The sequence below is a fragment of the Falco peregrinus genome, chromosome 1, assembly GCF_023634155.1.
Source record: "Falco peregrinus isolate bFalPer1 chromosome 1, bFalPer1.pri, whole genome shotgun sequence".
NCBI classification, from domain to species: Eukaryota; Metazoa; Chordata; class Aves; order Falconiformes; family Falconidae; genus Falco; species Falco peregrinus.
Genome location: NC_073721.1, coordinates 27,091,890 through 27,105,593, shown reverse-complemented (window position 1 = coordinate 27,105,593; position 13,704 = coordinate 27,091,890). Strand labels below are relative to the sequence as shown.

The window sequence follows — 13,704 nt, the reverse complement described above, 5'->3', positions numbered from 1 at the left end:
CATATATCACCGTCTAACATATTTATTTATCATCCACAAAAATGACAAAGAGATACACACCCCTAAAAATTCAGTGCTCTTATTTAGGAAATGTCATCAAGCTTTATATGCTTCTGTTTCACTAAATACAAGCCTTTCTTTAAAAGAGGATCAGCATCTCCTGAAATAAGAGCTAAAACAGTTAAAATTTTGAACTTAACCCTGTCCCAGATTTGGATAGCTGGTAACTTGTAAGATTTATTTTTGATTATTAGAAGATAAAATCATAGGATTCCTCCTTTCTCTTTGAGATCATCTTTAAGAACATTAAGATTTAAAACCTGTGATCACAACCAAGTCAAGCTTTAGTAAAATTAATTGCCCAATAAATTGAAAAAATATTTAATTTGCATATAAGTTGGTGTTAGTTACCTATATACTACAGAATACTGAATACCCAAGACATGCTCCTGAAAAATCTCATAGTACATATAATATTCAGAAAACTCATAAAAGACTGCATTCTTTAGTAAGGACTATCTTTAAGATTTCCTGTCTGTCCATCAGTAATCTTGTCTGCAATTTTATTTTTTGGCCACTGTCAGTTCTTTAGATTACTGCATCATTTAACCAAGCACATGTCTATTTTCCATTTAAGTCAGGGGTATAATTAGTCTAAGTCAGTCAGAATTTCAAGAAGTTTTACTGCAGATAAACAATGCACAACATGAAGAAAAAAATACAGGCACTAAGTCTTGTTGAAAAATCCCAGTCAATTATTTTAGCATCTGGCCAAATAAATTTACCACAACAGTTAGTCCAGAAAGTGGATGCTTGGAATTGTTATTTAAACAGAACTTACTGAATTGGGCATTTGATTGAAAGCTTGTGATCATGAGTAGTGATTAGTAGATGCATGAACCAGACTCCAATCAGCTGCTCTTTAGATTTTGGAAGCAGCAATCCCCTTGATACAAGCCTTAAATATCATCTGTGACTTAACTCAATGCACTCTAATAAAATAGATAGTTTGTGTAAAGCATAAGAAATCCCATTGCAATCTTAACCCCTCCAGGCACTAAGTGAGAGAAAACAGCCTGCCTGTTTGGCATATGACTAACAAAAAAGTATATCGATGATTTCTGGGAAGACAATATTATGCAGCTCTCAACTTGACCTTTAGTTTTCCCTAAAGAATCAAGAGGCTGATGGAGAAAACCTATCAGTAGGTGTGCAGAGCAATGCATATGAACTTCAAAACTGGCTTTGCTGGAAGCAATCGATATGGCCTAAGTATCTCTTCTCATGTAACATACTACCTAGCCCATCAGTCAAAGCAAAATTGAGAGGCAGTAGATACTAATTAATAGAAAAGCGATACATAGACTTCAGACCATGATACGAACTTTCCAAGTATGCCTCCTTTAATTGCTAGCAACAAATCAATTAGGTCTTTTAGAAACCTGAATTTTCTCTGCGGGAAATTCAAAGCCTTTTGATGAGACTGCTGACCGAGTTATGAGACATTCTGTCATCTGATAATCACACAGTCCAACAGAAGAAGTCTAGAATTTAATGCAGTTTTGCATACAGCAAAACAACCCTCTGTTTTGACTTGTGTTGTAAAGAAGGTATTTTGCTTCTACCAAAAATGTCTGAACAGCCTCTGAACAGTTACGACTACAAAACTCTCCTAGCAATCTATTACTAATGCTGTAAAATGAAGTTACATGGTAAATTGCCATCAATCCCCCAGTCAGATATAAAACACTTTGCAATAGATTCAGATATGAAAGAGGCTGGTTGACAGATGCACATCCAGGCTGAGATTGAAAACATCACAGAGGATTGTCATTACAGTCTTTTTTTGGAAACTCTGGGGACTAGCACATTAGCGAGGAAAAGTGAAAAAACAAGTGGCTTCTCTAGCAAATTAGAAGTGTAGCCATGAGAAACTGTAGACTTGTATTCACCTTCAGATACCAAATACTAAAATACTTATTATCCATGTGAAAATGAAGAAGTCTGACAGTAAAATTTATCATATTAACAGCGTGCACTGGAAAAGCTGCTCTGGGACTATCGCAGCCCTTGAACTCTCACTTTTGAGGCAAAAGAACTTTTTCTGCTTAAATAATCTGCTTGAGCAATTAAGAGAAACCTAGGTGATGGAGACCTACTGAATTTATTTCCTGTATGACCTATCAGCCCCAAACACATATTACTTCTTCAGAAACTGGAAAAGTTAGTCTTTTATTTGTCTGTTGTACACATACAGCATATTACTGTACACAGACATCGTATTATCCAATGTAGTTTGATGCTGATCCTAAAAATGTTATTCATCTGAACAAAAGAACTACCAAAAATGCCAGGACACTGGTAGGTAACAAAGAATCAGTTAAGGATGTGTTCCAGCCTTTCAGAGATATCTTAAGAACTTTGCAGTCTTTGGAGGAAGGGGGGTGGGAGGAGAAGGAAAAAAGTCTACACAGACAAGTGTCCTCTAGACTAAAAGTCAACCACAATTTCTTGAGGATAAAAGAACCTTAAAAAAAAAAAAAAAGCAACACAAAAAAATAATGAAAAAACAAACATAAATGAGGGATACATTTCTTGATAGGACAGATCTAAATTTGGACAACATCCATCTTTTGTGTTACAGGCAGTAAATAATTTTATTTGGTCCAATTACATAAAATCTCACAAGAGACTACTCCACTTAGGAGAATGTTTTACAGACTGTTGTCAAGCATGTGGTGTTGCAAGATCAATTCTAACAGAAAAATAATTGAGAGCCACGATCTGTAGTTGCAGCCCAACATCTGCCCCTCGCAATGCCACCCCCGCACCTTAAAAACAGTCCTAAAAGGAGCCAATCCAGTAATTGTGGGGCATTACATCAAATTTGTCATGGCTCGATTGGAAAAAGCTTAGACACCACATAAGGAAAACAAAGGAGAGAGGGATGTAGACAGTGACAGAAAATTGTTTCTCATATAGGAACATTTAGTGAGGAAGACAGAAGCTACTGGGGTTGGATTTACTCTGCTTTACAACTTTGCACTAGAACCCCAAATTTTGTTCTTGAATTCTATGCCACCCATCCTTTCTAAACTCACATAGTCCTGGCTCTGAAAATAAGGTTTTCAGTACTAACCTAGATTACCTTAGGAATATTTGGCTACAATCATGATATTCTTCTCATAATAAATAGCCTTTATTTACTTATTTGGTTACTGTAGTCATAAGCAACTAATAAGAATGACAGAAACACCTTTACTACCAAATCCTGCAGAGACTATGGATGCTGACTCCCTTCTGAAGAGACCTGGTCATCCCTTAGCTGCTGACTGAAGAAGAGTCAACAAATGCTTGCTAAAAAATTGTGGTCTCTTCAGGGGTAAAAAAAAATTCTATAGCAATCTAGCAGTTCAAAAAGAAAATAGCATTTGTTGAAAGCAACATGAAAACTGGGACAGAAAAATCCTGCAGCGCTACTTCAGAATCAGATTTGTTCTGCCTAGGCTTGATTGCTCAGAAATATTTTCATATTTTGCCTCATCAGATTCTTGTTTGCTCATAGAAAAAGAATCACAAATGGCATAGTTTTAGGGACAGAGATTCTCTTATATGAGGCTAGCTCGCTGTATGCTCTTTGAGTCTGTCTTTAACTGGCACAGCAGACATTTTAAAATCATCACCATTGGTACATCACCAAGAATTCTCATTTAGGACAAGACAGGAAATAGTGTGAAGAGCTTTACAAAGGGAGGCTTGAACAAGTATCATGGAAAACCTAAAAGAAAATTCTATACAAGAACAACCCTGAGTTATAATCTGCTCTTCTGTACTGCATTTTGCTGCCACACATTTTGTGAACTGCATTGATTTGGGATGTTGCTGCCTTGCTGTGGGAAGACACGGGGATTACAGATAACACACACAGCTTCAGATGTCAGTGTCTGATATTGCGCACATGTGTGTGGGAACATACATAAATAAAATTTAAAAAAAGCTCTCGCCATACAATGTATTGCTGGATAAGGAACATCCGTTTCCATTCAAACAAATATTATGATCTCTGACTTCAATTTTAAAAATACAAACATTGGCTAGGCATTTCATTCTGGACTTTGGTGCTATGGTATTAGATCAGTTAAGCCAAAGGAATTAGTTTCAGTACAACGGACTGCTGTATTTGGACAAACCAGATACCTTCTTGTGAATACAACCGATGAAATTAGAATTACAATTCCATACTTCCTCCTTGCAACCATTCGATCTTGCTCCTCTGGCAGAAGCTACCATTCTTCAAGCATACCATAGAATTAACTGTGCAAATAAATGGTCCTCATCCATGAAATCAAGATCAGTCAGAAGACTACCAACAACAGTGTTCCTACCTAACATTACCTTAGAGACCATCAGGAAGGCTCATACGATCTTTCCCACCAGTTGTTTTAAATTAAAGCATGAAATTCACTTCATAATGTTACTTTGTGCGACTTTGCATACACTATTTTCTTCTTCATGAGATCTTGTTCACCCTTAGTGTCCCCTGTGAATCATTGGGGACAAGTGTGCTTATTTTTATCAAACAACAAAATAACTGAAGAACGGGGAAAACGCAAGAGGATGAGACTGCTGCACCACACATCTAAATCAACTGTAAAGCCAAAGCATTCCTGCTGTTCCAAACCCATCCTGTCTCCAAGCTCTGCCATGCTTTGCCGTCTCACTCTAAATCTCATCTTTATCCAAACATCAGTCCTGAATGGAAAGAAACAGAGGAAGACTTATGCATAATTTTGTCATTTTAAAACATTGAGCAGTTTTTAGTGACTGCTAGAAAAGTCATCATTATCACAAAGAAAAAACAGTAAAGACTTTTTAAAAAGTTGTTCTAAAGCTAGCAATCTGTTAAAAAAAAACAAAACAAAACACCCCAACCTAGAATGTTTTTGAAACAGTTGGTACCATCTGCTTAATAAAAAAAACAGGGGAGAAAAAAAGGCTGTAGTTAGCATAAGCATTGCTTAACTCAGCAGACCAGCAAATAAGTAAAAAACCCATCAATTTTTATTTCAATAAAATATTAATTATCTGGATTTTGCAAGAGCATAATACTGTGTCATTGTGATATGTAACTGCATTTGATAACATTCTTCAGTGTGTATTTCATTATTTCTTAACATCTCACAGGTACTCAAAAACCACTTAGCTACAAATCACATTTAATTCCCAAAACTCTGTCGTGAAAGCCAAGTAAACACATTATGAACTGGGCATCTGCTTCCCCAAAACCAACACATGGCATTTATAATTTTGCCAGTTCCGTTACTAACATACCTAAACAGGTGCCAAAGGAAGTAATCCAAAGAATTTTCAGGCAATAGGAATGAATTGGCCTTATTCAGAAACAAAGCATTTAAATCACCTCAGGGTGACACCAACATTAAAAACATGGTGCTAAGCTTTACAATGCATAGGAGGGGTAAAAAGAAACCTTAAGGCAATAATACAGATGCTCAGAACTAGAAATAGGAACTTCTTATACACATTGTCAGCTGTTATCAGCTTCTCCTGCCCAAGTGCATAATATACACTGTCAGTGACAAAACAGCTGGGTGCCACCAGTCCCTCTTCTCTCAGCAGCCTAAATATTGAATTCACTGGCAAGCAACGCATCCTGCAAGGGCTGTTTGATCTATCAGATGATTTTGGGTTTGTTATTATAATAACCAAAACTCAACCATTGACCAAGCCAGGCTGCTTTCCCAAACACATGCTCACAGTGTATTCTGTGATGTCAGGCGAGATTCAGTAAGGGTAACAAAAATGCAGAATATCTGGGAAAACAGGAAAACCTCAATAATATATAGGTAGTATAGATGTGCTTGAGGAATATGGTACAGGCATGTCCATGTTGATCTGTGGTCCCCCAAGGTCCAAAATCATAATGTTGGCACTGCACTATAATGAGCCTTGTGTAACTCACCATGCTGGAGATTGTAGTTCAGCATTTTTCACACACAACCGTCCACGTCCACCAGGTCCAGCACTAAATCTGAGGTAACGTGCCTAAGTGGACCTGTGGTGACACCATCCTGCCCAGGATGCCAAATCCAGGAAAACCTTCTTTGTTCAAGCTCAATGCTGCAGGAACGTTTCTGGACTCCAGCTAAGGCCACTGCACCTACGCTAATCAACCGTACCAACCAATAAATTATCTAGTAAGGCTTGGTAGAACTGACTACACATCTATGGCCTGACTTGCTCATTAAACTAACCAGATAAAGCTCTTGGCAGGGGTGGGGGTGGAGGTCACTAGAGCGTAAGGAACATTTTATTTTAATCTTTCATATTTCATGCTTGATCAGATTAGCCACAGCTAATAGTTCCCGCAGCCTTTTGTTCCTAGCCCTAAGAGTATCAACAAAGCATTCTGAATACAGTGTAGGGAATTCGCATATTGCACCAACATTGTAAACATTCCACAAACTCAATAAATTATACTAGAGAGTACATACTGGAAGTCTGTATTAATACACTCAGAACTGTGAGGGATGTCATCCATCACCCGGATGTAAATATGAAGACAGAAAACCACAATATAAAACAGCACCAGTGTAAAACTTAGCTGACTATGCTGACCCTTGGCATCAACTAGTGATGTCGGCTCCAAACCTCTTCATTCAACGTTTATCAAAGCAAACCAAAAATATTGAACTTTGTTGTAAGTCCAGGCACTGCCCACTGCTCTGACCCGACATGAAGGAGTAATGAGAAAGGTTATCCATCAAAAGAACACTAAGGTCTGTCTGGAGGTGATGGCATATTTTCAGAAAGAGCAGGGGTTGATTTTCCTGCCAGTGCGGCACATTTGAGTAGGTGGGAGAAGCCTTGGAGGTCAGGCTTTATTAACATGTGAACAAAAGATTAACCTCCACATCATCCTCACTGCATTCCAGCAATCCATTTTTCTTGTTTTCCTTTGAGTTTGTTAGCACACAAAAACCAACTCATTCTCTCCTCCAGAATTTAATATTATATTTTTGGACATGTTTTCCATTTGAAAGAACCATATTCAAAACGACAGAAAATTTACAGACTAGCAATGCAACATGGAAAAGAAGATATCTAGAAAAAGGGAAAAGACATTTGAATTCATGAGTATTTGACAGCTGAATAAGTCATGTCGCTGAATTTTGCGTCAAGCATAATTTCAAATATCTTTCATTTAACTGTATTTTTTAAAAGAAATGTCTGCTAATGCATCAAGGCAGTTTAAAATAAAAAGTAAAAAATAAAAATAAAAGATTTAATTTTAGTTCTAAAGGAACTTCTAATGAAAAACAGCAGTGGAAACATTTTATTTTGGTACGTCTGCAATGATTCCTTAGTAACTTTGGAAAAGACATACTCTATAAATACAAAATAGACAAAAAAGGCTGTAAAAAAAAAATACACATTCACACTTCACCCTTTGACTCCTGGTAATAACATTCTGTCTTCTATGCAGATGCTGCCTATATAGGATCACAGTAAATGAAGTACATTTGACCTACCAAGCTTAACATGCCTGTAAGTGAATCTCAAAGACAGGAATGCAGGACGTATGATGCTGCAGCCCTGATTGATAACTAAGAAGTCAGTTATAAATAAATCTGGAACAGTTGGGATTGACTGTTGTTTAGCACTTTCAGACAGACGTTCAGGGCAACTGGCAGGGACTTTGGAAGCTGTTTCCTATATTAGAATCATGACAAAAATAGAAGTGAGGCTGCATTCCCTTGTCTTCTGCTAAAATAGATCTCACTCAAAACCATTTTTACAAGTTTGGCAAGGCATAACTAGTCTGCTGTCAGATACAGAACTAAATCATAAATGGAAGTCCCATGCTGATCTACCATGAATAGTTACTTATTGAATTAATAAGAAAGCGGGGGGAAGGGGGGGCAAGAAAAAACAGTGGAGAGTAGTAGGAGATATTAGGGTCAAGGAGAAGGTGATTTTACTGCAATTTTTTTTTTTTAACTTTAAGTGAAGGTACAATCAGAATTCACTAGCCATAAAGACCCTAAAGACCTTTAAAAATAAAATAAAAAGGGAAAATCATACATTTTGCCAACTGTCCTTCAGAATATATGGGGGGTTTTGAGGTTTGGGGTGTTTTGTTGTTGGTTTGGGGTTTTTATTTATTTTGGTTTTAAATTCAAGAACAGATATTGCAAAATAACTACTGACAGCAAGGCTGAGTTGTGAGAATGGAACAGGAAAGAGGGAGCACGTATGGGTTTTGTTCTGGTTTTAAGTTCCCCCAATACTGTTTGCATGGCAAGCATTTGTCAGAGTTCTCTCACCTCCAACACTTAAGCTTCCAGATACATTAAGTTCACTTCTATTTATGTGGTTTTTACAGTAAAAAATATATCTCTCAAAATATTGTAGGGCTAGCTAGTCCACTGACTGAACAGGCCATTGTTCTGCCAAAATCATCAGTGGCCTTAATGCACACTCAAGAGCTTACAGGGTCAGGAAGAACAGAAAATCTTAAATATAAACTCAAAATAATGTGTGTAACTTCATGCTACTGTTGCAGATCATGAGTGAACTCCCAAACCATATGCAAGAGGCATGCATGACTGAGAACAGAATGTATATAAAATAATACAAAATCACAGAAGAGACTAGGATACAGTAAGAGCCAAGTAACTGCCAAACAGGTTTCCCCTAAACTGTTCTTTCTCAACCAAAACAGGTCTGGTGTTTTGCTGACAGATATGAACTTGTCCCACCTGCACGCACCCAAAACCACCCTGAACCAAATCAGCTCCAACCTAGAAACAATGTGAGGGTGGTGCACCATGCCCACCTGCCCTCTCTTAGCTGAGCTCATTGCTGCGGTTCAGCACCTGGTGAGCCTGGATGCAGACCTTGTGGGTCTAAGCAGGATCACAGCTTCTTGGGTCAGAACACACAAAAAGTGGGCTCGTGCTTCTCTGTAGAATACTGTGTACCAAATCCACTGGTGACTTCCAGCTATTATTCCTCTAGTTTCTACAACATGCAAACTGCAACAGAATCAGCACCAGGGAATTTCTGCAACTTGCTTTCTAAAGGAAGCCTCATATAAACTAAGGCATGATTCAAAGACTCCAGGCTTGCTGAAGAAGCACACACAGGACCATATTTCAGTCACTGAATTGTGTTTTTTCCATCATGACAACTGCTGAAAATATGCTTGTTGAAAGAGACTAAATTCATCAGAGAGTCAAACCTTTTCTTTGTAATGGATTGCCACATTGCAGATGTAGTTTCCTTTTACCAGAACAGCCTGCATAAATGTATTTTAAACTAAATTACCTTTAGGTGGAAAATATGACTTGCTTTCAGCTTTGTGAGGCCAGTCCACCACAAGAGGTCCAAACCTACGAAAGCTGGCAGTGATTTCATCTACAAAAAACAAAGGAGGCACTTTAGAGAGAATCTGAAGACTGACAGTGACAAGGTAAAAAAACCACAAGAGTATTTTCTACACCTATTAAGAACAATGAAAACTGCAATAATGTACAATGAGGATGCCTAAATACTCTTTCACCTCTATGCTACACATGGCTGCTTAAAAATAAGTAATTTTACATTCCACTAATGCAAGTTTACAGCAAGATTAAATGCAAACATGATCTATCAGAAGTGAATATGCTTCAGCTGTGGTCTCTTTCTAATTATAGCCACAAAGCAGGGTCAGATACAGCCACATGGGACTGACGGAGGAGCTACATGTCAGCATGGCCACTCCTTGTAGCATGCCCTAGAAAGCAGGCTGCATTAGGTCATGCAACTGTGGGGATTTCACCTTCCTCAGTCCCCTCTGGAAATCTGCCTTGAATTACCAAGTTACTACTTTGCTTTTTTCAAGCATCAATTTAGAAACAGTGTGGAACACACATCTCAAACTATACTAAAGGACAATTCTGTTTTACATGCAAATGCTTCAGAAAAAAGTATTTTAAGTTACTCTTTTAAAATGTTTTTTTGTTAATGCATTTATATATGTATTTTGAAGAAAGAATTAGTTTAAAAATTATCTAATGCAATGATAGATAGATCAGAGCAACAATCCATCAGGAGAAAAGCCTGAAGACAAAGGCAGTGGTTTTCCAATTTTTTGATTGCTGTTTGAGATGTGTCCAGTTTGTCTGACTCCATGAGTTGCACATCAGATTCTTCAAGCAACTAGAGTCACAAAACACTTACCGTATAACTTGAGAGCTGAAGGACAAATGTGTTACTTGAGTAGACCTCTTATGGAAGAGGATAACAGCTCCTAAGTGGCTATGTTACTTCCTTACAGGATAGGCTGGGCATATATTTTTATTCTGAGTGACCCAGCAATGTTCACATCAGTTATACCTGTTGGCCTGCTGCTTCTTGAAGTCGGGGATTCAGATTACTCAGCAGTCCCTGTTGATACAGTCCTACAACTCTTGATGTGACATGGGAACTGCATTTAAGCTGTTTGTAAACCATAGATTGGCAACATACTATTTTCTTTAATGCACGTAGTTTAGGCTTCAATTTAGTAGATCAGATTCTGAGATCCCTATGTATGTTGATTGAAGATACACAGTGGAGGATTCCAGCTATAGTATGAAAAATACACCAAAAACTGTCATGATTTTGGTGTAGGAGTTGGGGTGTGTGGGGGCACACACAAGTAGAGAAGATACTGAGAAAAAACCTGACCATCTCTACTAAGCTGGTTATTATTTTGTAACCACATTGGTTGCCCTACATTTGTTAACTCAACAGTACATATATGCTGGATATAAGGGCTGATTAATTAAAGCCCAATTTATTTTGGTAAGGACTGTATTAACAACGTCCTTAAAGTCAACCACATCTCTTAAAAAAAAACAGGGAAAGACTACAGAGGAGTGGCAGTGGAAACCCACGAAGTTCACTTTTCAGTTTTCCCACTTTATATATGTGGGAACATACGCTGCTATTGCAGATTAGACCTGCTACACAGGCATTTCTGTCTCCATCTCTTCTGATCTACAGCACAAAAGAATGCCAGGTGAGTTCTCAGGTGTTGCAAGGGGTGCTAGGGTTTGTTTTAAATAATGCCACAAGCACAAGAGACATACCTGGAAAAATACATTTGTTTTTATAAATATCTGACCTTTTTAAAGTAATTATATGAAAGCACCAATTCCCACATCTCACCAATGTAACTTATTCACAGTACCTTCATCAATGTCAGGAGGAAGACCTCCAACAAACACCTTTCTAGAATAGCGTTCCACTCTTTCACCATTCTGACAGCGTGTTGGAGAGCTGAGACCCGATGATAAAGACTGATCACCATGGCTGTCATCTAGGAAGCCATCTTCAAAAGGAAAAAGCGAAGACCGACCTGTAACAGATTTTGTAATATCTACAGTTAACGCTATATCCTGGAGAATTAAATATTTCAGTAAAAAACATTATATTTTCCTTTTACTGTTTTGCTTTAACAGAATTTGCATTAAAGAGCCCAGCTAAGTGGTCCAGTTATCCAAATTATGTTCATTAGTATAGCTTCTATTTTTCCAAGACCATATTATCCTTACAAGACAAAACCCCTAAACTAGCTTTAAAACAAGCCCTTGCAACTGACTAGCAATGAAAACGAACAAGAAATCTGATGAAATTGTGTGTCATAGCTATAGAAAGAACCTTTGTAAGATTTACATTTCAAACCGATTCTTAGGGATTTTAACCTTCCATAATAGATCTTGAAGGAACGATCTTAAAGAGGAGATCCTTCAAGCCACTGCACTGCTGAACAGGACAGACTCCTTCAGAATGCTTTACAGGGTCCTAACCCCAAGGCTGCATCACTTCCTCCTTGAATGAGCAGAGGCCCAGTCTGAGTAGGGGGGCAAACAGCAAATTAAACATAGAAAAGCTTTGTATTGTAGATATTAAACACGCAGGTGAAGCAAGAAGCTTAGCTAACAAGAAAAAAAATTCTTTAAAATCTTACTAAATAAACCACAAAAAACCTCCACTTGAAGAAAAAAGTTGGTAGCTAGGACAGCCTGTCAAGCTCAGTGTTAAAACACCCTTTCAGTAACAAATTAGCAAAAAGCAGTACAAATGGCTGCTACTCAGTTTGTTAATGAAAAGTAAGGAACTTATCTGTGATCACCTGATGCTATTACTACCAAAGTACACACACATTATCTTAAGAATAGATTTATTAACCCATAAAGTAAAAAAATATTCAAAGTCTGTATGTAAGTAACACTGTAGAACACAACTTTAGAATTTAATAATTCCCTACACCCGAGTTGAAAAATAAATCCTGCGATGTCGAGAGATGTATAAATGAGAACCCTGTCTTAACTCTGAAGAGACTAACTATCCCCTCATACCATGGAGGATTGCTCCCAGGGATAGAATTATAATTGATTGATACAAACAATTGATAGGGGGTTAATTACAAATATAAATAGCAGGACACAATTAAATTCAAAAGTAATGCATCACATGAAACTAACTAAGGAAGAATTAATACCATACTAGTATTAAACTGCACAGGGAAGTACAGGAAATAAAAACATGGAGAAAGAGAAAAATCAAAGACATGCAAAGGGACACTAGTCAGAAAAATGTATAAAATTAAAGCATCACTAATAGAGTCTCCAGTAATAAAGGACAGATTACAAAAAAAGAAGCAACAATCCTATTTATGGAAAACAAGCTAACACACAAAAACCAGGAAAGATGTTCTGACTGACACAGAACACCAGCCTGATTTTTTTAATGAACACCAGGCACTAGAAACATCTTGATTAGAAAGAATATATTGATTGCACAACATTGACAGAGATCACAGATACAAAAATCCACTGAAGCAAAAATCCCACTGTGCTTTTAAGTACCAACATAAGAAACAGGTTAAACGCCACAATCAGAGAAGGATTTAGAGATGCTAGTCCTCAAAGTCTAGTATAACTGGTTGTCAGAAATGGTGGGTTTAGAGCAGGGGTCCTCAAACTTTTTAACCAGGGGGCCGGCGCGCGGATGAAGTGGCAGGCTGTCATCTGCAGCTGCTTGGTTTCCCCCCCCAACCCCGGGCAGGGGGGTTCTGTAAATACGGGGGGACGGATTGAGGACCCTGGGGGGCCGTATCCGGCCCACGGGCCATAGTTTGAGGACCGCTGTTTTAGAGCATAAAACAGGAAAGACTATTGATGAATATTTTGTTAATGGACAAATAGGTCATGCACATATATAAACATATGCATTTCAGTAAAAAAGAGAACACATGCATGAGAGAAATCATAACTAGGAAGGCTAAATTTGTGTAAAAATATCAAATCAGAAAACTCCTTGAACAGTAGGACATTTGAAAATATAAGAGATTGACATTACTAAGAAGCTCAATAATCTTTTAATTCCCCCACCTCCAACCTACCTTCTTGTAAAAAATAAAACAAGCAGACATGAGCCATTAGTGGAAGTTGACATATCAAATTAATAGACACTACAACAAGGTATCCAACTGAAATACAGATCTACAGAGGAGGCTGAATAAGTGCTGAATTCTGAAGGAAATAAAAATGCACAGCAGCTTAAAAAGCAAGGTATCACCTCTTGACAGTCTGCAAGCATTCTACTCATCTAAAGTAAATGAAAAGACGATCTAAAACTTATAGTTAAGTCAAA

General features: G+C 37.7%; 1 protein-coding gene across 4 annotated transcripts in view; it reads right to left on the bottom strand.

Moving 5' to 3' along the window:
• The window catches only part of CPEB3 (cytoplasmic polyadenylation element binding protein 3), a 92,552-nt gene that overhangs the window by 20,499 nt on the left and 58,349 nt on the right, over nt 1-13,704 (bottom strand). For all 4 annotated transcript variants that reach the window (XM_055792412.1, XM_055792461.1, XM_027788899.2 and 1 more), the window contains 2 exons: nt 11,237-11,404; nt 9,349-9,438 (listed from right to left, as the gene is read on the bottom strand). In XM_055792412.1, coding sequence (XP_055648387.1) covers nt 9,349-9,438; nt 11,237-11,404 — 258 coding nt within the window. The remainder of the gene's footprint in view (nt 1-9,348; nt 9,439-11,236; nt 11,405-13,704) is intronic.